At 37.6% G+C, this 25,190-nt stretch overlaps 2 protein-coding genes across 3 annotated transcripts; both read right to left on the bottom strand.

Annotated features, from left to right (window-relative positions):
- Positions 1 to 7,873: 7,873 nt before the first annotated feature.
- On the bottom strand, positions 7,874 to 13,042 carry LOC139938969 (uncharacterized). Its single transcript, XM_071934655.1, has 6 exons — positions 12,610 to 13,042; positions 11,783 to 11,889; positions 10,656 to 10,761; positions 9,992 to 10,189; positions 9,545 to 9,576; positions 7,874 to 9,114 (listed from the first exon to the last, which is right to left on the bottom strand). Exons 1-6 carry the CDS (start codon positions 12,780 to 12,782, stop codon positions 7,907 to 7,909), a joined length of 1,824 nt encoding a protein of 607 aa, XP_071790756.1. The 5' UTR covers positions 12,783 to 13,042; the 3' UTR covers positions 7,874 to 7,906.
- A 1,743-nt stretch (positions 13,043 to 14,785) lies between these two features.
- LOC139938903 (uncharacterized) lies at positions 14,786 to 23,960 on the bottom strand. Of its 2 annotated transcripts, none has more exons than XM_071934558.1 (6): positions 23,133 to 23,960; positions 21,784 to 21,857; positions 19,357 to 19,552; positions 18,303 to 18,563; positions 17,701 to 17,735; positions 14,786 to 17,236 (listed from the first exon to the last, which is right to left on the bottom strand). In XM_071934558.1, exons 1-6 carry the CDS (start codon positions 23,303 to 23,305, stop codon positions 16,395 to 16,397), a joined length of 1,581 nt encoding a protein of 526 aa, XP_071790659.1. In that variant the 5' UTR covers positions 23,306 to 23,960; the 3' UTR covers positions 14,786 to 16,394. The 2 variants fall into 2 exon arrangements, with proteins under 2 accessions (XP_071790659.1, XP_071790660.1); XM_071934559.1 differs by having other exon boundaries at positions 19,357 to 19,549.
- Positions 23,961 to 25,190: the final 1,230 nt, after the last annotated feature.

Here is a 25,190-nt window from a genome sequence, read left to right as displayed (position 1 = left end):
TTGTTCGTTGCCATGATTCTTTCCATGAATACTGGAGGGTATGGATGGTCTTTTCGCAAAACCAATAAAATCATGTACCTTTAGAAACCGAGTTCTAGTTGTGCTGTGTGTCTTTTCGCAAAACCAATAAAATCATGTACCTTTAGAAACCGAGTTCTAGTTGTGCCGTGTGTCTTTTCGCAAAACCAATAAAATCATGTACCTTTAGAAACCGAGTTCTAGTTGTGCTGTGTGTCTTTTCGCAAAACCAATAAAATCATGTACCTTTAGAAACCGAGTTCTAGTTGTGCCGTGTGTCTTTTCGCAAAACCAATAAAATCATGTACCTTTAGAAACCGAGTTCTAGTTGTGCTGTGTGTCTTTTCGCAAAACCAATAAAATCATGTACCTTTAGAAACCGAGTTCTAGTTGTGCCGTGTGTCTTTTCGCAAAACCAATAAAATCATGTACCTTTAGAAACCGAGTTCTAGTTGTGCCGTGTGTCTTTTCGCAAAACCAATAAAATCATGTACCTTTAGAAACCGAGTTCTAGTTGTGCCGTGTGTCTTTTCGCAAAACCAATAAAATCATGTACCTTTAGAAACCGAGTTCTAGTTGTGCCGTGTGTCTTTTCGCAAAACCAATAAAATCATGTACCTTTAGAAACCGAGTTCTAGTTGTGCTGTGTGTCTTTTCGCAAAACCAATAAAATCATGTACCTTTAGAAACCGAGTTCTAGTTGTGCCGTGTGTCTTTTCGCAAAACCAATAAAATCATGTACCTTTAGAAACCGAGTTCTAGTTGTGCCGTGTGTCTTTTCGCAAAACCAATAAAATCATGTACCTTTAGAAACCGAGTTCTAGTTGTGCCGTGTGTCTTTTCGCAAAACCAATAAAATCATGTACCTTTAGAAACCGAGTTCTAGTTGTGCCGTGTGTCTTTTCGCAAAACCAATAAAATCATGTACCTTTAGAAACCGAGTTCTAGTTGTGCTGTGTTTGTGCGTGTTTTAGTACTCAGTATTGAGGCCGAGGAAAAAAACATAAAGGGGGAAACAAAGGGTAGCCACAGAGGCTTTCTAAAGATGATGCTCCACAATGAATTGTGTTTATAGAATGGAATAGAACATTATTATTTATTGTCCACGTTAAAACACATAGAAACTTGACATCTACAGGCCAAATACAAGAATACACAATCAATTTTCAAACTATATAAATTACAAAATAAGTTAAATTAGAAATACAAAGCATCAAAAGACCCGCACACTAAAAAACAGCCAAAACAACGACAACAGGTCACAGGACATCAAGAAATAGAAATACCTACATTTCGCTATTCTAGACCATGCAAGGCTTCCACAGGTTTGAACATTTTTGGCAAAGTTGGGATCTTCCATATTGATTGATGTAACTTATTTTACGTTCCATCCAATACGCGAGACTTGTGACTGACTTGAACAGTCTATGAAGGCGGGAAAATTTAAAAACAGTTTAATTGTTTGTTGATAGGTCGTCCCACTTTGTTGTTTTGTTCCTATTCGTAATTCTTTTGTCCGTTTATCTTGTCTCTATCTGTCCACCGGCTGATTACTACAAACCTCTGCTTATCAAATCGGCATCCATAGTGTTCCTTTTCTTTGACCGTATAAACCTTGCACTACTCTAGTTGACTTTCACATTGTATATATGTATTCTGTAATGCTGTTTTGTTTGTTACCCAGTACATCTTGTCTTAGTATTCTGTTTTGTTTTCCTCAAGAGCGCTTAGGGGCATGTTTTATTACTATGTGTTATGCGCTATATAAGAAAGGTTAATTATTATTACGAATTATTATGGTGTGTTTTTGGGCAGTACAGAAACAAATGTGAATTGATTTGAGAAAAAGAAAAAACATCACAAGGAGAATTGTTTTTCTAATCCCCCCCCCAAAAAAAAAAAAATGGGATTGATTAATGTCACTTCCCGGGTTCCGTATATTTCGCTCAAGTTTTTTAGTTAGATCCTTTAGATGTTCTAAGCATTTCTTGAACTATAGCGTGTACGCAACCATTGTCCCGGGACCGCATGTTAAAATTCCAGGACTAATCGGACGGACAATGCTTTGACTAGAAGAGGCAAATTTACACTTGTGACAGTGACGCATCCCATAGAAACACTTTGGTAGCGCATGAGGAATTTTGTAAACAATGTCTTCGATATCTCAAGAAGAATATGTGAACATTTATTTAAAAAAAAAAATGAATGATTGTTCTTCGTGGAGATTGCTTGGAACTGGGTGCCTGTAAATTGCCTCGTGTGATAAGACCCTAAGCATTGGTTTACATAAACTAACGGGTGATAACTGCAACTAACGGGCTAGCAACGGTTTGGTGTGGCCCGGAAACGTCTCATATCTCCGGCTGACCGTACCCTGTCCTCGCCGGTGACTTACTGCCGTCTACAGCGATGATGACACCCCTGTTCTTGATGGCCCACCTTATCATTCCCTCGCTGGTTCATCCGGTTGACAGACATAGATGTCTCGGCGCGGAGCACCTTGCGGATCCGCCCACGACTGGACCAGCCATGCAGGGGTCTACAAAACCCCGCAACCTCGTGTCTAAATGGAGGTACGCCTTGGAAAACTGTACGTATCCTAACACCGCTTTTTCATTCGTAGTTGCCAAAAGTAATTTACCGCATATGGGTATTTTACCTCATTTGGGTATTTAACCTCAATTGGGTTAACCTCATTTTGTGTTAGTAAGATACTATTTTATTTCATAAGAAAGAAAAAAAAATTGGCGTCGGGATACGTTCATTTGTTCATGTTTATTTGTTTGTTTTTGAAGCACTGAGTATGTATTTCAGTTTAAATGTTTTACATTTTGTTGTTCTAAACCTTGACTCCCATTAACATTCACTCAAATGCAGTTTCCTCTTTAAAATATGTTTATTAGTTTCTCCGTTCGATTTGTGGCTTCGTTACATTGCTAAAAGGATCCTGTTAACGAGAAATAAGCGAGACGCAAAAACTAAACTATGTCAAAGGTCAGCTGTGCGCATAACCAGCCGTCCCTGCTGCAAAGTGGCAGGATCACAAATACAGTGTTCCTATGAATACCTCAATGAATATCATGATTATTGTGGTGGTGGTAGATGGGTTCCAGACTCGGGTAGCTTAAAGCAAGACATTTGCTGTTTCACATCGGCAAACAAATTGTATGAAACATTTTATCAAATAGTAAATTTAAACAAATGTCATTTATGAGCTCAAAAACTCCGGTTAAATCAGTGGTGCTCTTCACACCATGTTCCTGGACGTATTTCGCACGAGTTCTTGCTACAGCTGAACCGGGCACCCGGTCTTTTGCAAAAGTCCAAAGTTCATGCGGTATTAAAAGCACATTCAACACAAAAAAGACAGCGAAATGTCCCTTTAGGTTCATCAAACTTTCTCCAGAGTTATCGTTCAGCAACAGTAAGCCATTTTGAGATACGGTGGACACAATAATATATATTCTGCATTTATATGTTTTCTTCCTTGTAGCCCTTTACCTAGAGTGGCTTTCAGCCATATTTTGGGCGAACTTGTATAAACAAAAATAAAACACTGTACGGTTTGGGTAAAAATGTCACTGTGTACACCTGAAGCAAATGGTGCACTCACACAGTGGTCACCATATCTCAAAAAGGCTAATATCAAAGGAGTTCGGGTTTTGTTACTGTTCTGCGATTTCTATGCTTTGTCTGAGCATGAAAGCTCATTTTACTTTAGTATAGTCAATTATCACAAATGATGACGTGCAGTAGTGTAGAAAGAATACCTTATTTTTCTGCATCTATATCCGCTTTCGGTATAAGTAGCTCTTTGTATGAAGAGTGGTTTTCTAAGAGTAAAAAATATAGATTTTCGAGGTGCGATGTTTGTTATTATTATTGTTATTGGTGTTATTATTATTATTTTATTTGCCATAACAGTACAAAACAAAATACATTGACAGTGTACCCCGAGATGGGCAAGGGACAACAACAGCAAATACATACTATGATCTGTAGATCTGTTGCCCCACATCTGGGGTACACAATAAAAGTAATATAGATTTAAAATAATATAGTACACAAAGCAATGATTAAAGTAGATAATTATGTTTCTATATTTAAATAAATTTATTCACCCTAGGTGTGTGATTACTGATAGTCTTTCTATAACACACCATTGAGAAAGACCCATTGACCCGTACGCATTTTTTGTTCTGCTGTTTAAAATTACCAACCTCATAAATTGTCCTGATTTTTTTTAAGGATTCCCTTTTTAATCGATTTGGAAGAACAAAAATTAGCACAAGGGGTAAATACTAAAATATATTGTACAAAGTTTCCAAAAATGATATTTTACATACAGTAAGAAGCAATATATTCTTTAAAACACCATATGATTATTACGTACAATTTTGTATACATTTGTTTAATTTAAACATAGGCCTATACTGCTTATTTACCAGACTGATGTGTCATGCTTTGAGCATCAGTGAACAAAACAAAAAGGAGGAAATGTAAAACAAAACTACTTTAGAAAAAACTGTACCTGGAAACTATTCGGCACTAACAGGTATGATAACATGAAGCCACGTCCGGGACAGCATGGAAGTTTATCAGAATCGTTCTCGGAAAGAAAACCTAACATCTGTACATGAGATTAAAGACAGTGGACACTATTGGTAATTGTCAAAGACCAATCTTCTCACTTGATGTATCTCAACATATGCATAAAATAACAAACCTGTGAAAATTTGAGCTCAATATTGATCGTCGAAGTTGCGAGATAATATTGAAAGAAAAAACACCCTTGTTACACGAAGTCGTGTGCTTTCAGATGCTTGATTTTTGTAGACCTCAAATTCTATCTCGAAATCAAATTCGTGAAAAATTACTTCTTTCTCGAAAACTACGTTACTTCAGAAGGAGCCGTTTCTCACAATGTGTCATACTATCAACAGCTCTCCATTACTTGTACCCAAATAAGTTTTTATGCTAAAAATTATTTTGAGTAATTACCGAATAGTGTCCACTACCTTTAATACTGAACGGTCCCAACATCTCCATGCAAAATGTACAGGATGTTCTCTGACTTTACAATAACAACTATCGGTTGCGGATACCCGCTGCTAAAAAAAAAATAGGATTAGAACAGCCTCTAGCTACCGGGAAATCTCGGTAGTCTATAGTTGTTATGACACTGTTCTATATAATTGCAAGGGTCGTGGGTTCGAATCCCACCCGAACAATATGCACGTGATTTTTGTTTTCACAGAACTCGGGAAAGTACTAATAATCACAGTACTTACACACATCGGTGTGTACAAGTTATAAAACAATATTGTTACTCTTAAAACATATACCATTTTGAAGGCAAATATTATTCTTTTGGCTTTTATTTAACCGTTAGCTTGTTACATCTTATGTAGTTGTAGATATCATGCAATAAAACAAACCTGTGCAAAACTTCGTTTCAGTAGTAATCATGGTGTTGAAAAAAACATTTCGGTAGTCCACCATGCCTAAGCCACCATGTCCAAAAACTGGCAAACAACCTAAAATGCTTGGAACTTCCTCTTCGCAAGCAAAATTATAATGATTCGAAACTAATGACGATTTCTTGAGATAGTGCTAACTGTTACTGATTTTATAATACAAAAAAAGTGCGGGTTACATATCATTTATACATCGGTTGTTATTTTTCATCATGATATAACAAGAAAATGTAATTCCATATCCCACACAATGGGCGTTTCATTACCAACCACTCTTTGAATTTTGATGTAGAAGATTCGGTTTCTGTCACGAAACCAGCTGAATATATGATATCTTTTTGTAATTTTCGTTTATGGTGTACTTATAGAACCATTGCATTATGGAGCGAGTTCGGGTGTTGACTATGGTCTAGACCGACTAGACTAACCAGAAACCATAGAGCACCGGGAGACTATATCGAATCATGCACTGGAGCATTGGTCGATCACATGGTCAATTCGAGAGCTACGTTTAGCCTACGGCTCTGGTCAAGTCTAATCGCCTACATGAGCTTGTCCATGCATCCATAACAGAGTCTGCTTCATAAGCTAACACAGCGCCCTCATTTGAGGGTTAAAGGAAGCCCTAATGCATACTGGTCCGTTGTCTTTATCTGCAAGGATAAATACATGGACTACTTAAAACTACTTAAAGCCATTGGACCCTTTCGGTACAGAAAAAAAAAAAAGTTCACAGATCTACAAATAATTTACAGGGTTTACAGAAGGTAATGGTGAAAGACTTCTCTTGAAATATTAGTCCATGAAATGCTTTACTTTTTGAGAAAACGGTAAAACAATATAAATTCTCGTTAACGAGAATTACGGATTTGTTATAAACACATGTCATGACACGGCGAAACGCGCGAAAACAGGAGTGGGTTTTCCCGTTATTTTCTCCCGACTCCGATGTCCGATTGAGCCTAAATTTCCACAGGATTGTTATTTTATATATAAGTTGTGATACACGAAGTGTGGGACTTGGACAATACTGTTTACCGAAAGTGTATAATGGCTTTAAAAAAAACAGTACTTGGAAACTATTCGGCACTAACAGATATGATAACATGAAGCCACATCCGGGACAGCATGGAAGTTTATCAGAAAACGTTCTCGGAAAGAAAACCTAACAACTGTACAAGAGATCAACACTGAATGGTGCCAGCATCTCCTTGCAAAATGTACAGGATGTTCTCTGACTTCACAACAACAATTATTCGTTGCGGATACCTACTGCTAAAAATAGGATTCGAACAGCCTCTAGCTACCGCGAAATCTCGGTGGTTTATAGTTGGTATGACGCTGTTCTGTATAATTGCAAGGGTCGTGGGTTCGAATCCCACCCGAGCAATATGCCTGTGATTTTTGTTTTCACAGAACTCGAGGAAGTACTAATAATTACAGTGCGTACACACATCTGTGTATATTAAAGGGTTAAAACCAAATTAATAGCAGTCATGTTATTCTTGAAACAGACATACCATTTTGAAGGCAAAGTATACTTTTGGTTTTTATTAAACCGTAATAGCTTGTTTGATCCCAGAGAGTTGTAGATGTTGTACAACAAAACAAAGCTTTGCAAAATTTCGTTTCAAAAGTAATCATGGTGTTTCCCAAAACATATCGGTAGTCCACAATGCCTAGGTCATCGACATGTCCAAACTGGCGACCAAACTATAATGCTTGGAACTTCCTATTTTCAAGTAAAACTATACTGATTAAAAACTTATGCGATAATGATAACTATTACAATGTGATTTTTTTTTTATAAAATAAAGGTGCGGGTTACATATCATTTATACATCGGTTGTTATTTTTTATCATGATATAACAAGAAAATGTAATTCCATATCCCACACAATGGGCGTTTCATTACCAACCACTCTTTGAATGTTGATGTAGAAGATTCGGTTTCTGTCACGAAACCTGCTGAATATATGATATCTTTTTAAAATTTTCGTTTATGGTGTACTTATAGAAGCATTGCATTGTGGAGCGAGTTCGGGTGGCAACTATAGACTTGACGAGACCGACTAGACTAACCAGAAACCATAGAGCACAGGGAGATTGACTTTATCAAACCATGGAGGTAGAAATCGAACCATGCATGCATTAAAGCATGGTTCGATTACATGGTCAATTCGAGGGCTATAGTTTACGGCTCTGGTCAAGTCTAATCGCTTACATGAACTTGACCATGGCTTCATAAACTATCACAGCGTCCTCATTTGGGGGTAAAGGGAAGCCCTAAAGCATACTGGTCCGTTGTCTTTATCTGCAAGGATAATACATGGACTGGTTTTACATTTGATACAATGATTTCATTTGATTAAATGGTTTCATTAGACCTTTTCCCCAAAACAAGTAGTGTATTACACTTTCAAATGTTGGTAGTTGTCGTTGTTATTTTGTCCTGACAGTGCGCCATCATGCGACAACCTATCCGGATCTCTCACTAAGTGGTCATAGGAGGTTGTCTCTTCAGCCCCAGTGGTCTTTAGGCTGGGACACGAGGTTTCGGACCAACTTTGTGTGTTCGTGGCTGGTTGCATCACCCCTGCATCCTGATTTCTATCGGAACCCTCTTTTGTGGACTTTTGATCTGTGTTGTTTAGAAGTAGTGGAAAATATGTGTTGTGGTCTCCTTTTTGTGTAAAAACCTCTGTCGACGAGGATGCCACATTGCCCTCATGAGGCACAGCAGCAACCTCGTACCCAGAGGCTTCATGTTGTGCCTTTTGGGTAAGAACCTCTGATGATGAGGATGCCGTATCGCCCTCATTGGGCACAGCAGCAACCTCGTACCCAGAGGCTTCATGTTGTGCCTTTTGTGTAAGAACCTCTGTCGACGAGGATGCCACATTGCCCTCATGAGGCACAGCAGCAACCTCGTACCCAGAGGCTTCATGTTGTGCCTTTTGGGTATGAACCTCTGATGATGAGGATGCCGTATCGCCCTCATTGGGCACAGCAGCAACCTCGTACCCAGAAGCTTCATTTTGAATATTTTGTGTAAGAGCCTCTGTCGCCGAGGATGCCACATTGCCATCATGATGCACAGCAGCAACCTCGTATCCAGAAGCTTCAATTTGTGCCTTTTGTGTAAGAACCTCTGTCGATGAGGATGCCACATTGCCTTCATTCGGCACAGCAGCAACCTCGTTTCCAGAAGCTTCACTTTGTGCCTTTTGTTCCTCAGTCGGAATCAATGTAAAGTAAGTGGGGTCGATGACCTCAGCTGCAGTTGCGCGAACCCCTGATGGCGAGTCAGTCACCTCAACTACGTCATCGGTGATTCTTACGTCAACACCCGTCACTTCATCCCCCTCATCTCTTACCGGTACTTCTTGGACTTGAGTTTCGTTAGCGTCCTCAGTAACTCCACCCTTCTCTTCAGATGACGACTTTCTTTGCCCATTCTTGAAATAGTGGGAGCTCCCCTCTCCGTCGTCTACGTAATCGTACGTGTGGACTTCGGTACTTCGATTGGTTGTCACGTGGTCGTACGCGTATGAATATCCAACACTGCCACCTAGTGGTGGTGGTGGCGGTGGTACGGCTAACTGCGCTCTGCTCGAACCTAGAACAAGCATTGGTGCAAAAACAAGAACCAAAAGCACTTTGGATTATTAGTAACAAATCGACTGATGTAAGATTTGAAACTTCGAATGGTAGAAATACGACATAGTTCAGGTTTGCCATAACACCATGTAATGACCACCGAAGTTTTGTTTCAGTTGCCACGCTTTGAAAAGCAAAATGCGGAGTTAAATTCCGCCGTGTAGGGGTTTTGCTCATGATGTTCAAAGCATCTCTCTGATCATGCACTCTCACGACTCTAGCATGCTACGACAGTACATCTGTTTGCTTATTAGCAACAGCCGCAGCGGTAGCTGGCCAAATCATATGCGTTCCTATTAGACTGGTTTAATTTGTTGGTTTTTTTTTCAAAAAAGGTTTAACTTTAAGTTCATTCATCTGACTTGAGTTTTGTGGATATTAGTACTTACCATTGGCTGTCAATTCCACATCTGAAGAGACCCTGTGAAGAGACATTATAGAGTGAATAAATCCTTCAATTGTTTTTTTTTTCTTTCTTTTTTTCTTTTTTAAGAAAGCGATGTTTGTGTTGTGTAGAGACAACATGGTTAGCTCAAAATCATTCATTTTCTTTTATAAAGTGATTTGTTGTTGTGTGTTGTTGTTTTGTTAAAGACACTGGACACCTTTGGTAATTGTCAAAGAACAGTCTTATCACTTGGTGTATCTCAACATAATGCACAAAATAACAAACCTGTGAAAATTTGAGCTCAATATTGGTCGTCCAAGTTACGAGAGAATAATGGAAGAAAAAACAGCCTTGCCGCACAAATTTGTGTGCTTGCAGATGCTTGAATTTTTTTAATTTGTATCTAAAATATTTTTGCTTAGACCATTAAAAATCATGCATGACTTACATAGATGGCTGTCCCGACGAGTTGCATTTTCTTTGAAAGTAACAAACGACGGCACCGATAATGACAAGCAGAAGTACAAGGGACAAGATCCAGCCTAAAATAATGGCTGTCACGTTAACCTCGTTCCCACTGGTTTCTGGCGCTTTGGTATCTGTCATATCAGTGTAATAGATCATCCAGTAATCCTCATCTACGCACCTTTGGGGTGGAGGATAGTATTTTAAGTTAATGTACCATAATGCCGTGTCCGAAACGGCGAGTTTGGCTACGGCTACATCAGCGCCTCTGCCTACTTTCCAACACTAGCAGACACACTGATCTATAGCCGTAGCTGTAGCCGAAGTCACCGCTTCGGACATGGCCTTAAGAGTGCTGCTTGTAAAGGTCACATTCAAATGAAAGTCGCACCCAATCCACCCGTTACCATGGATGCAATTTTCATTAAAAGCATGGTAAACTTGAAAACGACCAGTAGGCCTAGTAACTTGGTGTAACCCAGCATATGCATAAAATAACAAACCTGTGAAAATTTTAACGCATACGGTCAACGACGGTGCAAGAAAACAATGAGAGAAATACACTGTTTTGTAAAAAGCTGTTTACTTTTTAGGTAAAGGAGAAACGACGAGAGAGTGAAACCGGACAGAGCGCTCAAATTGCTCACCTGTTTAAATCTTGAAGACAAATACAATTGACATGTTCTCTGTTGTATCCACAGGTGCTATTTCTGCAGGTGACATCTCGCGGTTGTAAGCATTCATTGCGCATACCTAGAATAAATAAATATTGATGTTCGAAGGGAAAAACAATCATATTTTTTTGTAAACCTAAACCAATTAACTTTAAATTCTCATAAATAATAAAACACAATCGAACCAGGCTCCTTTCCTTTCCTGTCACAATATTGTCAGATGCAATACAATGACCCGTGAAAATGTCACTTAAATACAATAACGCACTTATTCTGAAAACATTAAACAAAACTGTCACGGTACTTTTTATCAGAAATGACATCATCCAAAATTAGCGAGGTAACAGTGGGGGAACCAACCGCATCTCTGGTCGTATTTAGGGCATCATTCTAACGGGCACCATGGGCATTTATTATTTCCAACAATTGCCTGCATGTGATCTTTGGAGGTTGAAACTTGTTGAAATACTTTTTTTTTCAAGTTTAATTAACATCAACCGGGCATTTCAGACGAAATTATTTGCAGGATGCTTAACGGCACTGGACACTATTGGTAATTGCTCAAAATAATTGTTAGCATAAACGCTTACTTGGTAACAAGCTGTTGATGGTATTAATCAGTGTGAAAACGGCTCCCTCTGAAGTAACGTGGTTTTCGAGAAAGAAACAATTTTGTCTGTCGTCAGATTAAGATTTTTTAGGTCTTGAAATCAAGCACCTGCAAGCACACAACTTCGTGTGACAAGGGTATTTTATTCTTTCATTATTATCTCGCAACTTCGACGACCAATTGATCTCAAATTTTCACAGGTTTGTTATTTTGTGCATAATGTCGAGATACACCAAGTGAGAAGACTGGTCTTTGATAATTACCAATAGTGTCCAGTGTCTTTAATTACCATATTTATAACATGTAGGCCTTCGGATTGTTGAAAGTACACATTTTGTTTTAGCCACACATAGGTATGACCCTAACTTTAAGCTGCACGAATCGTTTACGCTACATTAAATTTTCAGCAAAATGTGAAGAAATTTTAAACTTCTCGAACAATATATGACTCGATGAATTGAAATGATTTGTAAGATTAGTTTTTATATACCTGGATTTCGTAAACATTGCAGACAGTCATTATAGACACAGATTTTTTGGCAATGATGATTAACATTGACACAGCATTGGTTCCTTCCTTTCGAATCTGTTTCACACCTGGAAGATACAAAACAGGTTTCAAGGGTTTGGGGTGGGGTTTTTTTAGAACACAAAACACAATGTCCACATTTTACGTTAAATCTACACGGTTTGAAGATAATAAGGGTTTGGGTACTTTTTTAGGACGCAAAACACAATGTCCACAGATTTACAATAAACTTGCACGGTTTGAAGATAATGATAGTAGAAGGCTTCCCTTAAAATACTACTAGCTGGGGTGCTGTAGTTTTTGAGAAATGAGTAAAACAATGTCACGAAAATAATTCAGCATATATATATTTACCAGAACTGGTATTTACGCGATTATAATAACTGTCGTGAGACTCGGAATACAAAAACTATTAAAGCATGTCAAACTTATTTACCAGAATCTCCTGATTATCGCTATGTGATTTTCACTTTTTTCCTCAAAAACCTGACGACTAACAAAGCTATAAATTTCTACAAGTAAATAATGTTGCATCCATCTTCACTCACAGGGATAGGAATTAAAGTCTTGGCCGAAACACTTGGTATACAAAAGGATTAAAACCCTTGACACTTATTGATAACTACTCAAAATACATGGTAAGCATACAAACTTACTTGGAACGAGCAAGTAGGAGCTGTTGATAGTATACAACATTGTGAGAAACGGGTCAGCGTATAAAGATAATTTTAAACATTAATAAATCACATTATTTTTGTCACAATTCTGCCGCTGAAAAGTTCACTCACCTATTATTACAGAATCTGCCCATAGTTGTATAAATCTCTTCATCATCAAAGTCGGACGATGCACCGGTAAGTTTGCACATCCATACACTAAACGACACCAAGAAGAAGACCGCTTTAACTCCCGAAGCGCGAGGCTTGGGTCTCAGCCCCATCATTCCCGATGAAGATCCCATGTTTATTCTTTATCCCCGATGCAAGTTTCCATCTCTCGTAAATCGTTGCGGTACCCGCTGCTAAAATAGAAACACCAAACTGCCTCTAGCTATACCGGGCAATCTCGGTGGTCGTTGTCAAAACACTGCTTTTGCAAAGGTCGCGGGTTCGAATCCCACCCGAGTAATATGCCTGTGGAATTTGTTTTCACAGAGCGCGGGAGAGTATACTGAGTATATACAACACACATCGGTGTATGGGTAAGACCACAATATTAAGAATCCAGTTGTTACCCCACTATGAAGATCATCGGTGTAAAGAAGCTTGCCATAACGTGGTCCAGCATCAGTTCTAATCAAATGGAATAAATCGCTCTGCCGATACTAATTTATGTGAATGAACCATAGAGTATACAACTTAGGAGGAAGTTACTGTCAGATATTTAGAAGAGGAATTTTTGCAAAACGTGGTATCTCATTGTTCAGTTAAAACTACTACATTGCTTTGTCTTGTGCATTTATTTGTATGGGATTTGAACTAAAAGATTTTGCTAAATTGAAAGAGGCGAGAGTAGTGACGTCAGATGTTTTGTATGCCATATTTGGAGTTGAGATTGGTAAGACAACAGAGGGAGGTGCCGTAGCTTTTATGGTCCGTCGAGGTCGGTGGTGTATGCGTAACGCATCATGTGTCGCCTATAATTGTTTGTGGGTTTTTGGTTTGTCTTAAAGGCACTTGAAATTATTAGTAATTACTCAAAATTATCGTCAGCATAAAAACTTACTTGGTAATGAGTAATGGAGAGTATGAAACGAAACATTGTGACTTCAGCCCGGAAGCCCTTTTTCGGCTTCTGAAAGTACACAAATTTGTGCAACAAGACGTGTGTTTTTTTTTTCTTTTTTTATTCTTTTTTTTGTGGGGGTTGTTTTATCTTGCAACCTCGATGACCAATTGGGTCCAAATTTTCAAAATGTTATTTTATGCATATGTTGAGATACACCTAGAGAGAATAACTGTCAATTATTTCAAAGGTGGCCAGTGCCTTTAATAACATTATTAAGTCATTGCTTCGAACCTGAATCAACACTCATTGTTTTGTCTTGCTATGTTTTCAGTTGGTTAGTTTAGTGTAAAATGCTGTGATGCGTTTTGTAAGAGATTTATAAACGTATTCATTATCGCTATTATTACTTTTCGATCTCTGCGTTTCCTGGTGGCATATTGGGCCCGTTTAAACATCACACATCGGTGGTGCATGACGCTCTCATTGGTGTAACTGTCAATTTGCAGAAGTTTCTGGTTTGAGTTATACCTGTTATAATAACAACCAGTTTTTATACGGCAGTCTAGAAAGAGTTTATTAATTTTAAAACATTCTTTGTTTTTGACTGTTGTGCCCCCATTTCATGGAAACCTCTACTCATTATTCTCACATAGGCCCTGCGTGTGCAGGTGTTCATAAGTACAGTACAAATTGGTCTTATACCAAGTGATGTACACTGTTTGTGTACACAATTAATTGGGTGTGTATTGGTAAGCTTCCGTTTATGTGTGGCGTAGACTTTTTTGTCAAGAGTACTATAGTTTCTCTGAACCCTTCACTTCAGGTCAATCAGACAGTTGGTTGAATTACGTAGAATTGAATTTTCTAGAGTCAAATCTTTGAACTAATGGGTTGATATTCCTTTCCGCTTCAATCCATATAGACGTATCATTGTTATGACATGTCGTGGGAACAGCCAAAACCAAGTTTCTCGTCCACCATTTGACAGAAAAGCATTGTTTGGGCATCAAAAGGTGACAATAAAACACCATTCAACCGGCACCGCTGTGAACCAAATCGCAAATCGGGTATTTCCCATTTTCCCCCAAACTTTGCTCATATTGTGCAACCTTAACCGACCGATGAAAACAATTTAACTATACATTGGTTTTTTGTCTATGCTATTGTGGGTGATTATTAATGCAAGAGTGACATCACAACAGAGAATTTTGAACAGAAAACTATATTTGCTTTTTATTATTTAATATAACTGTTATAAACATATTCTTTTGAAAAGTTCTTTCCGAATATACCACTTAGGATTTAAATTGAATTGTTTCTACTGCATAATTATATTCTACGTGGGTCAAGATTATGTACATCATTAAAGATATTGTAAGAAAGTGAATTAAGTAACAAATATAAAAACAAATTGCAAATGAGAAAATAACATTCATATTAAGATCATTGACTATTTCTATGGCAAACTTTCGGGCAGATGTACTTTGTGAGATTTATGCAAAATTATTTTATTTATTTGTTTATTATTAATCATTTATGAAGTTCAATTCTTCGGACAATACACGTAGTAAGTTTTTACAGATTATTAAGCTACTTAAAGGCACTGGGCTCCTTTGGTAATTGTTACGCTAAGACCAGTCTTCTCACTTGGTGTATCCCCAACATATGCATAAAATAACAAACCTGTGAAAAATAGGTTCAGTTGGTTATCAAAGTTGCCTTGTGTGAATAAAAACATAGGATTCGAACTGCCTCTAGCTATACCGGGCAATCCAAGTGGTCTAGTTGGTAAGACACTGCTCTAGAATTGCAAAGGCCGTGGGTTCGAATCCCACCCGAGTAATGTATGCCTGTAATTTTGTTTTCACAGATCTCGGAAAAGTACTGAGTATACAGTGCTAAACACACATCGGTGCATTTGGGTAAAACCAAAATTAATATATTTAAAATCTCTTGGTTATACAAATAGTTTTTAAAGATAAAATTTACAAAATACAATCACAAAATAACATTACTTCTTAATTCCACACGTATTGTTACAGATATCACATATCCCTAAAATTTGCCAAGATGATTTTCAATATTTTTATTTCAATATCTAAACAGGTATGTTTCCTTTAGTTATAAACCTCAAATTAAGACCAGAAAACGAAAACAATTCCGTTAAATATGAATTACTTATAAAATAATGTTTGGCCCCAACATAAACTTTCTTCATCAGCGACCATACACAAAATCTTAAGTAGAGCTACGCTGCCAGCGGTGGTGATTAATATTTACAAAATAGTGAAGTAAGGCTACATGGACGAATGTGTTTAAACGTTAGGGGGCTACATGTTCATATCGGTTTACATTTATGGTAAAACCTCACCATGGCTGCAGCGTCGGCTCCGGGACCCAATTTCATGGTGGTTTCAGTTACAAAATAATCTCCGTTCTTTTATAAACGGCGCTGGACACATTTGGTACAAATTGAAAGACCAGTACATATATTCTCACGTGGTGCATCCCAGCATATGCATAACAAATCTGTGAACGTATTGATTCAATGGCAATTGGTCGTCGAGGTTGCAAGAGGACAATAAAAGAAAAAAAACACTCGTTGTACAAGTGTGTGTGCTTTCAGATGCATGCAAAGGTTTACCAGGCCTTTTTTTGATTTGAGAAAGAAATCACCTCTTTTTCAAAAACCACGTTACTTAAGAGGGAGCTATTTCTCACAATGTTTTTTTACTATCAACAGCTCCCCATTACTCGTTACCGAGTAAGATTGTATGCTTCTACAAATTATTTTGAGTATTATGTCCAGTGACTGCAATAGGTGGTTTTAAATCAGTCCCCATTTTTAGATATTCAAACTTGCATATTGGTCGCCATCCTCGCTCTCTGGTGGCTCAACCTTCTGCGATCGGATACCAATCTTGTTGTTAAGATGATCGTATGGGGACGAGGAATCATTTCTCCTGGCAGCCGATGCTGGCATCTTAAGAGGCTCGTATCCAGATACCGCGTTTAGCTGCAATGGCATATAGGAATGATCGTTCCCCTGGTTTGGAAAGCCCACTGGGGGAGGGTTCGCAGCGTCATCCAAAACTGTTTCATTATCGTTGTCTTGTGAACGCTCCAGTTTAAAATAATTAGGATCTTGGGGGGTCTGCTCGTAGCTACTTTGCTCTTTGAGAGGTCTTTTCTGGACTTCATCATATCTATGGGCTTGAGGAGTCTTAACACCAACTGGGTCGTAACCTAATGGCTCAAGTTCAAAATTGTGATCTTTTGGGGTCTTCTTTGTGTTTCTTTGCTCTGAGTGTGGCGTTGTCCTTACTCCATCGTATTTAGGGACTTGTGTGGTATTACCACGAGTCATGACATTGCTTGCTTGCCCTAACTCATAATATTTAGGGGCTTGGGTCACGTCATTGCTTGCTTGCCCTAATTCATAATATTTAGGGGTCTCCTCGCCCGCCCGACCGTCATTTGACTGCCCAAGTTCGTAGTATTTAGGAACTTCGTGGGTTTCGTGACCATTTCCTGCGGTAGTCAAAGAGCTTCCACTTGGCTCGTTTTCTTCGTAGCGATTCGCAGGCTTTGATGTCCTCGGGTCGGATGCTGGGTTTTCCTGAGGCCGGTGATCGTACGCGTAGTTGTACTCAGTGCCGCCACGTGGATCTGGGATCTGGGCTTTCTCTGAGGAAAACACAAGCGCACACTGTCAGGAATTATCCAAACTTTGCAACGAAAAACGGGGTCATCCAAATTTCTGGAATTTATTATTAAACTTTGACCAGAGAAAGCCTCGGTATCAGAAATAGAGATGCAACCTGAATCCCGTTTTGGATCAAATCTTTAGGGAGATTCCCCTACATAATTTTAAAATAAATATTTATCTATCACAAATCAAAGAAATGGAAATCTCATTTTTCGACGGTTGGTCAAAAGTCACTCAAAATAACATTTTCAATTATCAACAATAAATTTAAAAAGAGGATAAATTGCATTATTTTCGCAGTGCCGAGTTGGGCCAAGTTTCGTGGATTTGCCGATATAGGTGTATGTACATAGCAGCTCCTTATTATTCACTTCACTTTGAGGCTTAAATTTGCAGCTGAATTGAAATGATCGATTTTTTCTACATAACTTAAAATGCTTACCAGTTGAACTGACATCGGAAGAGATTGTAGCATTCCTGTGGGGATATAGATATGATAGTATAATTGTGTATTGTTTCCGAAATGTAAATTACCATAAATGGAATATCACAAAATGGGAATACGGTTAGAAATGGGAGTTATAATCTAATTCTGACTTGTTTGCTATTCATGAAGTGGCTTTTGTTTAGCTAATTCATGTTTTTTTTTTTTTTATCGGACAAATTATTAGAGTATAATTGCTTGGTAGGAAATGTCGAAGCTGAACTAAAAGTGGTTGATAGTCGTTGTGTTTGTTTAAAAGCTATTACTGATTTGTTGGTTGGTTGTTGTAATTGTTTGTTGCATTGAATTTAAGGCTGGTTTACCCATTCTTCCCTTTTCAATGCTCCAGTTGATAAATCCATGTTGAGTGCTATTCCTCGATGGTTATACTTTCAAGGTAATGACAAACGAATGGTGGTCCCAAAGGGACATCACATGCTGAAAATATCGTTGATAATTATTTGCGAAACCGCACAAAGTTTTGCAAAGTTACAGAGATATTTACGATGTGAAGTCCCATCTGGGCTACCATAGGATACAAACCCTTTTTAAATACTTACGTTGTTACTTTCTTCGGTGGTGACTTGTTTCTTCTATGCTTCACTAAACACACCACCAATATGACCAGGAGAACAATGACCAAGATGGCTCCTAAAACAATGGCTATTGTGTTGGTCCCTCCACTGTCTGACTTTTGGGGAGCTTTGGTTCCACTTGGCTGGTCACTTGCTGAAGGGGTTGCTGTCTGATGGTTACTCGTTGGCGAGTATGCGGCTGTTGCCGGCCCTGGGGACGTTGTGGTTGCATTGTCCATGCAGCTACTATTTCATTAGAAAGAAATCAATATGAAAACCATGCAATAGGTTTGCCATGAGCAGTAATGCAGATTATGATTTGGGTTAAAATGCGATTCAATTTCGCTTCAAAGTAAAACATTGTACTAATACAATATTACGTATTAATAGCGTACTAATACTTGGCACTCGGCAGTGTACTCGAATATTAGAAAATTTATCATGCTTGTAAGCCCCTACTATTGTACTCAATGGCCCAACTCGTACTCGAGTATTGCTCGACCACCCTAGCACCCGCAGTACTTGACACTCCAAAAGGTACTTGATGATTTTGTTTTTTCGTTTCGTTTTTGTCCTCAGGAGTGTTCAAACGGGGAATGTGTACGATAGCTCAAAACAAACACACCTTTTGAGTTACGCAACAGCCTATAATTGTGCAGTTTGTTCTGATGTTGCCTACAAGGTGGGATTTCATTGATTCGGATTCAGGTTCCCGTGAGGATTTCTGGGTTAATATGATCCGGAATCTGGGTAAAAATGACAGAGATTTTGAGTCTTAAGGACGCAGGTTTCGAGTTCAAACCCCATCATTTAAGCTCCAGTGCCCGGCTCAGTCTGACCCAGTAATGGATCAAGCCCCTGTGATACATGGAATCCGGGGTAAAAACTTAGCGCCAGTTTACCCGAGATTTGTGAAGACTCTCTCTACACTCCTTCGCTATGAACAATTCAAAAACCGTCAAAGGAGCAGGGAAGCATTTTGGAGTATTTCTGTGTGTAAACTTCGAAAAGCGAATTGGCTTTTTATCAAAATACATACCTTCCAATTTGAGATGCCTGGCTATTAGATGTTGGCCAATTGCCACTATTGTCTTTACACACGCACAGAGGTTGAATAGAAGACGAGATGGAGTAAATGCATGAACCTCTACGATCTTCATACTGACACACGATGGCATCTCGATAACTGCAATTATAAATTTGTTCATCTTCCATACACATGAGATGTAGGCCTACTGCAATAAACAGAAAACAACAATTTATAGTTTACCCATGAAAAAAAAAATCAAATTGTAACCGTACGTAGAGGTAAATAACAAAAAGTATTTCACCTTACTGCTGATTTGGGCGGTCGGTGTTGAGCACTAACTAGTGTTCTTATCCACTGCATTCTATTTGAAATGAATGTTATGTCTTGCAGATGTGTAAATGTAGATATATCTACCAACACTCACTATGTATTAACACATTAAGTTTTAAAAAACTTGTTTCAATTCACAATCCCTTCGGTGTGATAAGAACTTGACTGATAAAACTCGTAGTCATTGTCCTTTGCTTAAAATATTGGAAGCTGCTTCCGTATAAGCATACCCCCAGCCCCCCCCCCCCCAAAAAAAAAAAAAATAATAATAATAATAATAATAATAATAATAATAATAATAATAATAATAATAATAATAATAATAATAATAATAATAATAATAATAATAATAATAATAATAATAATAATAATAATAATAATAATAATAATAATAATAATAATAATAATAATAATAATAATAATAATAATAATAATAATAATAATAATAATAATAATAATAATAATAATAATAATAATAATAATAATAATAATAATAATAATAATAATAATAATAATAATAATAATAATAATAATAATAATAATAATAATAATAATAATAATAATAATAATAATAATATAGGTTTTCCCGGTAAATTTCAGCAAAAATCCATTCATTTTAACTCCTGGCTCATTCATTTACGTTTTGAAATAGAATGAACTTTGAATCAGCATTCAAGAGTCAAAAAGAGTTATTACATTTCAATAGTTAAGCATACACTGGTCAAATAAAATCATTCAATTTTATTAGGCCGCAAGACTTAATCAATTTCGTTAAAGCCAGTAGCAAGAGCTGCTCAACCATTCAATTTCATTAATGGGCAAACATTTTCCAAATGTTTGCATTCAAATTCAAATTATATGTTATGTGCTAATACTCATACGTTGCTGCCTATTATTATATGTTATGTGCTAATACTCATACGTTGCTGCCTATTATAAAGGCAGATACTTTCAGGGAAAACTCCTTTCTACACTGGTTTGACGTTTAAGCCCAACGGTTTTGAGTAAAAAATGGCTGCCCGTGGTCGGTACAGAGCAATATAAAATTAGGATTAATATGTTTTCAAATTTTATAACGATCCCTTATAATTGTTTTTTTTTTTTAACTTCTAATTAACTTAAAAGGCAGTGGACACTATTGGTTATTACCAAAACAATTATTAGCATAAAACCTTACTTGGTGACGAGTAATTGGGAGAGGTTGATGGTATAAAACATTGCGAGAAACGGCTCCCTTTGAAGTGCCATAGTTTTCGAGAAAGAAGTAATTTTCCACGAATTTTATTTTGAGACCTCAGATTTAGAATTTGAGGTCTCGAAATCAACCATCTAAAAGCACACAACTTCGTGTGACAAGGGTGTTTTCTTCTTTCATAGTTATCTCGCAACTTCGACGACCAATCGAGCTCAAATTTTCACAGGTTAGTTATTTTATGCATAATGTTGAGATACACCAACTGTGAAGACTGGTCTTTGACAATTACCAATAGTGTCCACTGCCTTAAAGGCTAACAAAGCAAAAGGAACAATTAATTCAATTAAGAAAAACAAAATGATGTAAATATAATATGAAGTACATGGAAACACCTCTTATAAAGGACACTTATGTGCCAGTAAAGGAGCTTTAACATACATGTTACTCACAAAGCCATAACTCATCTTTTAATATGAATGCAAAGAAGTTGAAATTCGTTGCACATAAATGAAAAAGAAAACTCAGACTAGCAGCAAAATCATGTTCGCTTCGGTGAGTCTTAATTTGAATGAATCAATTGTAAATAGATAGTAGAAATTAAACTTAAGAATGGTCAAAGTGTAGGCTTGAATGAAATAGAATGACTGAAGCGAATCTGAACGAGAAAAATGCAACCGTGTGTGCACGAAAACGGAACTGAATGCATTGAGAGCTAAAAAGAAACCCTAGTTTGAGAGGATTAGGGGAAATGCGTGAATTTGAATGCATTTTAATGAAATTGAATGATTTTTTGCTGAAATTGGCCGGGAAAATGTATAATAAAAAAATATAAAAAATATATATAAAATTTAAAAAAAGGAGAGATTGTGTTTATTTTGAAAAGACTGAAAGATAAAAAGATTTAAACAAACCTGTCTCGTTTGAACATAGGTTAGTATTACTCGCACAGCAGATATTTCTTGGAGTTCGCCCGCATGAATTATCCCTGCACAAAAAAAAATCTGACAACTCAAACAACTGAACAAATTTGTTTTCAAACATACACAAATAAAATAATTAAAATTTAATGGTTGGTGTATGGCATGTCATCAGAAATCCTCGCTCTCTCTTCCATCTCCCAATAAATTGCTCAGATATTTACATATCATTGCAGTTCCGTCATCCAAATACGTTTATAGTACAAATGATTGCAACCTCAGACTCGGAACAAACATGACAAGAGAACCATGCAACAAAGAGCAAGTTCGGGTATGAGAGACTAGACTTGACCAGAGTCGTATATTGGGAATCAGAAACTGTGCCGTAGCTCTCGAATTGACCATCGACCATGTTAATGTTCATGCATGACGTCATCATTCTTACCCAAAATGAGGCCATATAGACCTTTATCACGGTCTGGTCATACCAAACTGAGGCTGTACAAAATAAAAGTCTGGTGCCATGCGGAATGAATGTTAGCATTTATTACTATATTGATATCAGGGAACATGACCAAGATGGTGGCTGCGCCTATGGCCTCGTTTTGGGTTAGAATTGTGACGTACTCGTGCATACATTAAGAGAGGCGTATATGGTTTCTGGTTAGTCTAGAGCAAGTGCGATCAGGGTACAATCGTCGACTAGTGGCTAGTTCGTGACGAACGAAGTGCTGAAATAAAAGCTGAGGTTTAAAAAAAATACAATAGATGTCATGTAAAGTTGAGTTAGGACATAGGCCATTCAACTTTCCGAAGGTTCCCACCGATGGACTATCGGCTGCACACATCAATTAAAAAGAGGTTTGCCACGGGGTGGCTGGGTGGCTGGGTATGTCGGTCCTAATTGAAACCATTGTTTTCTAAGAATTTTTTGTGCGTGTTTTTAATTTATTTTTGTATGCCCAAATAACAATTTGCAATACAGTGTTTATAGAAAATCGACTCCCATCCATGCATGTTCATCAGTCATCAAAGTACAGTCATTTGATTTCCTCTGGGTCCGCCTGACGCTTGTTTTTTTTTTTACTTTATTATAAAATGAATGTTTGTACATGTATTGCATTTTTTCACTAAATTTCTGCTTCCTTTTTAACTGTTGTGTATTTGAAGACCATAATGCTAATTTTGCTCATGTATTTTATACTGCATTTTAATGTTTTTCTTGACTGTACAGCGCTTTGAAACAGTGTTAAAGCGCTTTATAAGTGCATTTAAGTTAAGATAAGTTAAGCTAAGTGATACACCTATACCAACAATAGGATATGAACAAACGAGAATAATACCTTCCGTTGTCACAAAAGTGCGTCATTATTTGTGTCACCACGTAATTTCCTTGTAATTCCACTGGGAGTACACTATTTTTTTGAGCTGACGCAGAGTTCCAGTTTGTCCATGGTCCAACAGTCAGGATGGCAATTAAAACCAGGCACATTTGGGGGGTTATTGTTTTCAACATTGTATAAGCTGTTTTCCGTTTTCTTTTAGGCCCTACTTTGTTAAATTGTCACGCTCAAGTCGTCGAGATCCAATTATCATTGATGAACTGCAACTAGTAAGCTTCATGTGGTCAGTGTATTTTTTACACCATACGAAAAACAACAGTGTTGTGAAATAAATATAGCTGACGGAGAAAATACTTTCACCTTGTACACATAAAACATTGCATACATAAATTTGTGCATTCATAAAACTTTGCATCAAACAAACGACGAAGAAACTTCGTAATCATGTCACTCTATACACGACCCTGCGTAATGGTCGATCACTCAAAGCCAACGTAACGCAGGGCAATGCTGAGCCAGTCTACTTGCAAATGAGTATGTTAGGTTTGGCGTAAAGTTTCACGTTATCATCCAACGTTTCGGCCAGTTTACAGTAGTAAGCACCAGATGCTGCTGTACTATTATTACTTCCCTGTCATCATTACTTCCTCCATGCTTTCATAACCACTTCATTTAAATCAGCCAAACTGGTGGTGATGTTGAACATAAAACAAAAGTCTCTTTCCGTGCTCTGCAATGATCGGCTAATTCACGAAGTCCGTAGAAGAAATACGCACGAAAACCGATTACTCCTGTCTTCACGAGCTTCGTAAGTTTCCTTGTGCGACCATCTATATGGTGGGACGGTTATGACAACCCGGTAACTAATAATATGACTCATAACAACACTAGCGGAGTGCAGTGACGGTGAGATGGACAATAATAACTTTTGACGTGACTATGCTGAAGTGAAAGCATAATACAATACATCGTCATACTTCACTGAGCACAACGGGTACACAAGGTTTTGTAAATTGATTTATGCGATGTTTATGATGGGAACTGTTTACAAACTTAAACTCCAGCTCCAGTTCGGATTTAAGCCTTCAACTTTCTACTCAGTGACTGATCCCTAATGCGGGGTATAGAACAGGGAAGTTTGAAAATAAACCGTTCAGTCAACGACAAACAACAAGCAACAAACCCATACAATCCCCTTATGACTTTGCAAAAGCACGAGACTAATTAAGAATGAGCTACTCATGATTTTCTCCTAACTCACAAGTCCGAGTTTTTACAAGCTTTTTATTTCACGTAAAAAATAAGAACACCGTCTACGACCATTTTGTCAGCTTTACCAATCCTGTATAACTCCTTTGCCACTCAAAGCAGGCATGCAACTTTTCCTCGGATCAGCTGATTTCCTCTTTTTTTTAATCGCAACTTTACAATTAAAAATTGATAAAATACTATACAAAATCATTAACATTTTCCTCCTTTTGGGTGAAGTTAGAGTTGCAAGCCTTTCAATGGCAGGGGTGGCTTTTACCCATGTAATGGAAAAAGCTTTTGGTAGTGAGTTTGCCAGTGTTAGCAATAGACCGATCCATTACGCCCCGCCTCCAAACCAGTTGACCAATCACAGCCGCGAAACCCGATCACCATTAGTGCAAAGATCACCAAACGGTTCAAATGGTGATCAGATTTCGCGGTTGTGATTGGTCAATGATAATTGGGCCTGGCTTAATGGATCGGTGTATTAAACAAGTGTGAAAATGTATAACCAAAAGTCGCATAAGAAAGGCGTTCACAAAAATAATACCAAACGTCATTTCGCAAGGTTAGACATCGTTAGCTTTCGAAGCACTTGGTGTGCAATTAAAATTTTAAGTGTCAATTGATATTGCAGTGTCCATTTTACTCAAAATAATTATTAGCATAAAACCTCACTTGGTAACGAGTATGGGGAGAGGTTGATAGAAAGAAACACTGTCCACGAAGTTGATTTTGAGACCTCATGCAGAATTATATTTTGAGGTCTCGAAATCAAGCATCTGAAAGCATATAACTTCGTGTGAC

The sequence above is a fragment of the Asterias amurensis genome, chromosome 6, assembly GCF_032118995.1.
Source record: "Asterias amurensis chromosome 6, ASM3211899v1".
NCBI classification, from domain to species: Eukaryota; Metazoa; Echinodermata; class Asteroidea; order Forcipulatida; family Asteriidae; genus Asterias; species Asterias amurensis.
Note: the sequence above shows the minus strand (reverse complement) of the source record. Positions and strands in the feature narration are given on the sequence as shown.

Excerpts from the sequence above, each read along its gene's own strand:
- LOC139938969 (XM_071934655.1), bottom strand. The coding sequence starts at position 12,782 with ATGGGATCTTCATCGGGAATGATGGGGCTGAGACCCAAGCCTCGCGCT. Across the intron at positions 11,890-12,609 it reads GGCAGATTCTGTAATAATAG|GTGTGAAACAGATTCGAAAG; the intron begins GTGAGTGAACTT and ends TGTATCTTCCAG. Across the intron at positions 9,115-9,544 it reads TGTGGAATTGACAGCCAATG|GTTCGAGCAGAGCGCAGTTA; the intron begins GTAAGTACTAAT and ends TGCTTGTTCTAG.
- LOC139938903 (XM_071934558.1), bottom strand. The coding sequence starts at position 23,305 with ATGTTGAAAACAATAACCCCCCAAATGTGCCTGGTTTTAATTGCCATC. Across the intron at positions 17,736-18,302 it reads CCACCGAAGAAAGTAACAAC|GAATGCTACAATCTCTTCCG; the intron begins GTAAGTATTTAA and ends ATATCCCCACAG. Across the intron at positions 17,237-17,700 it reads TTCCGATGTCAGTTCAACTG|AGAAAGCCCAGATCCCAGAT; the intron begins GTAAGCATTTTA and ends TGTTTTCCTCAG.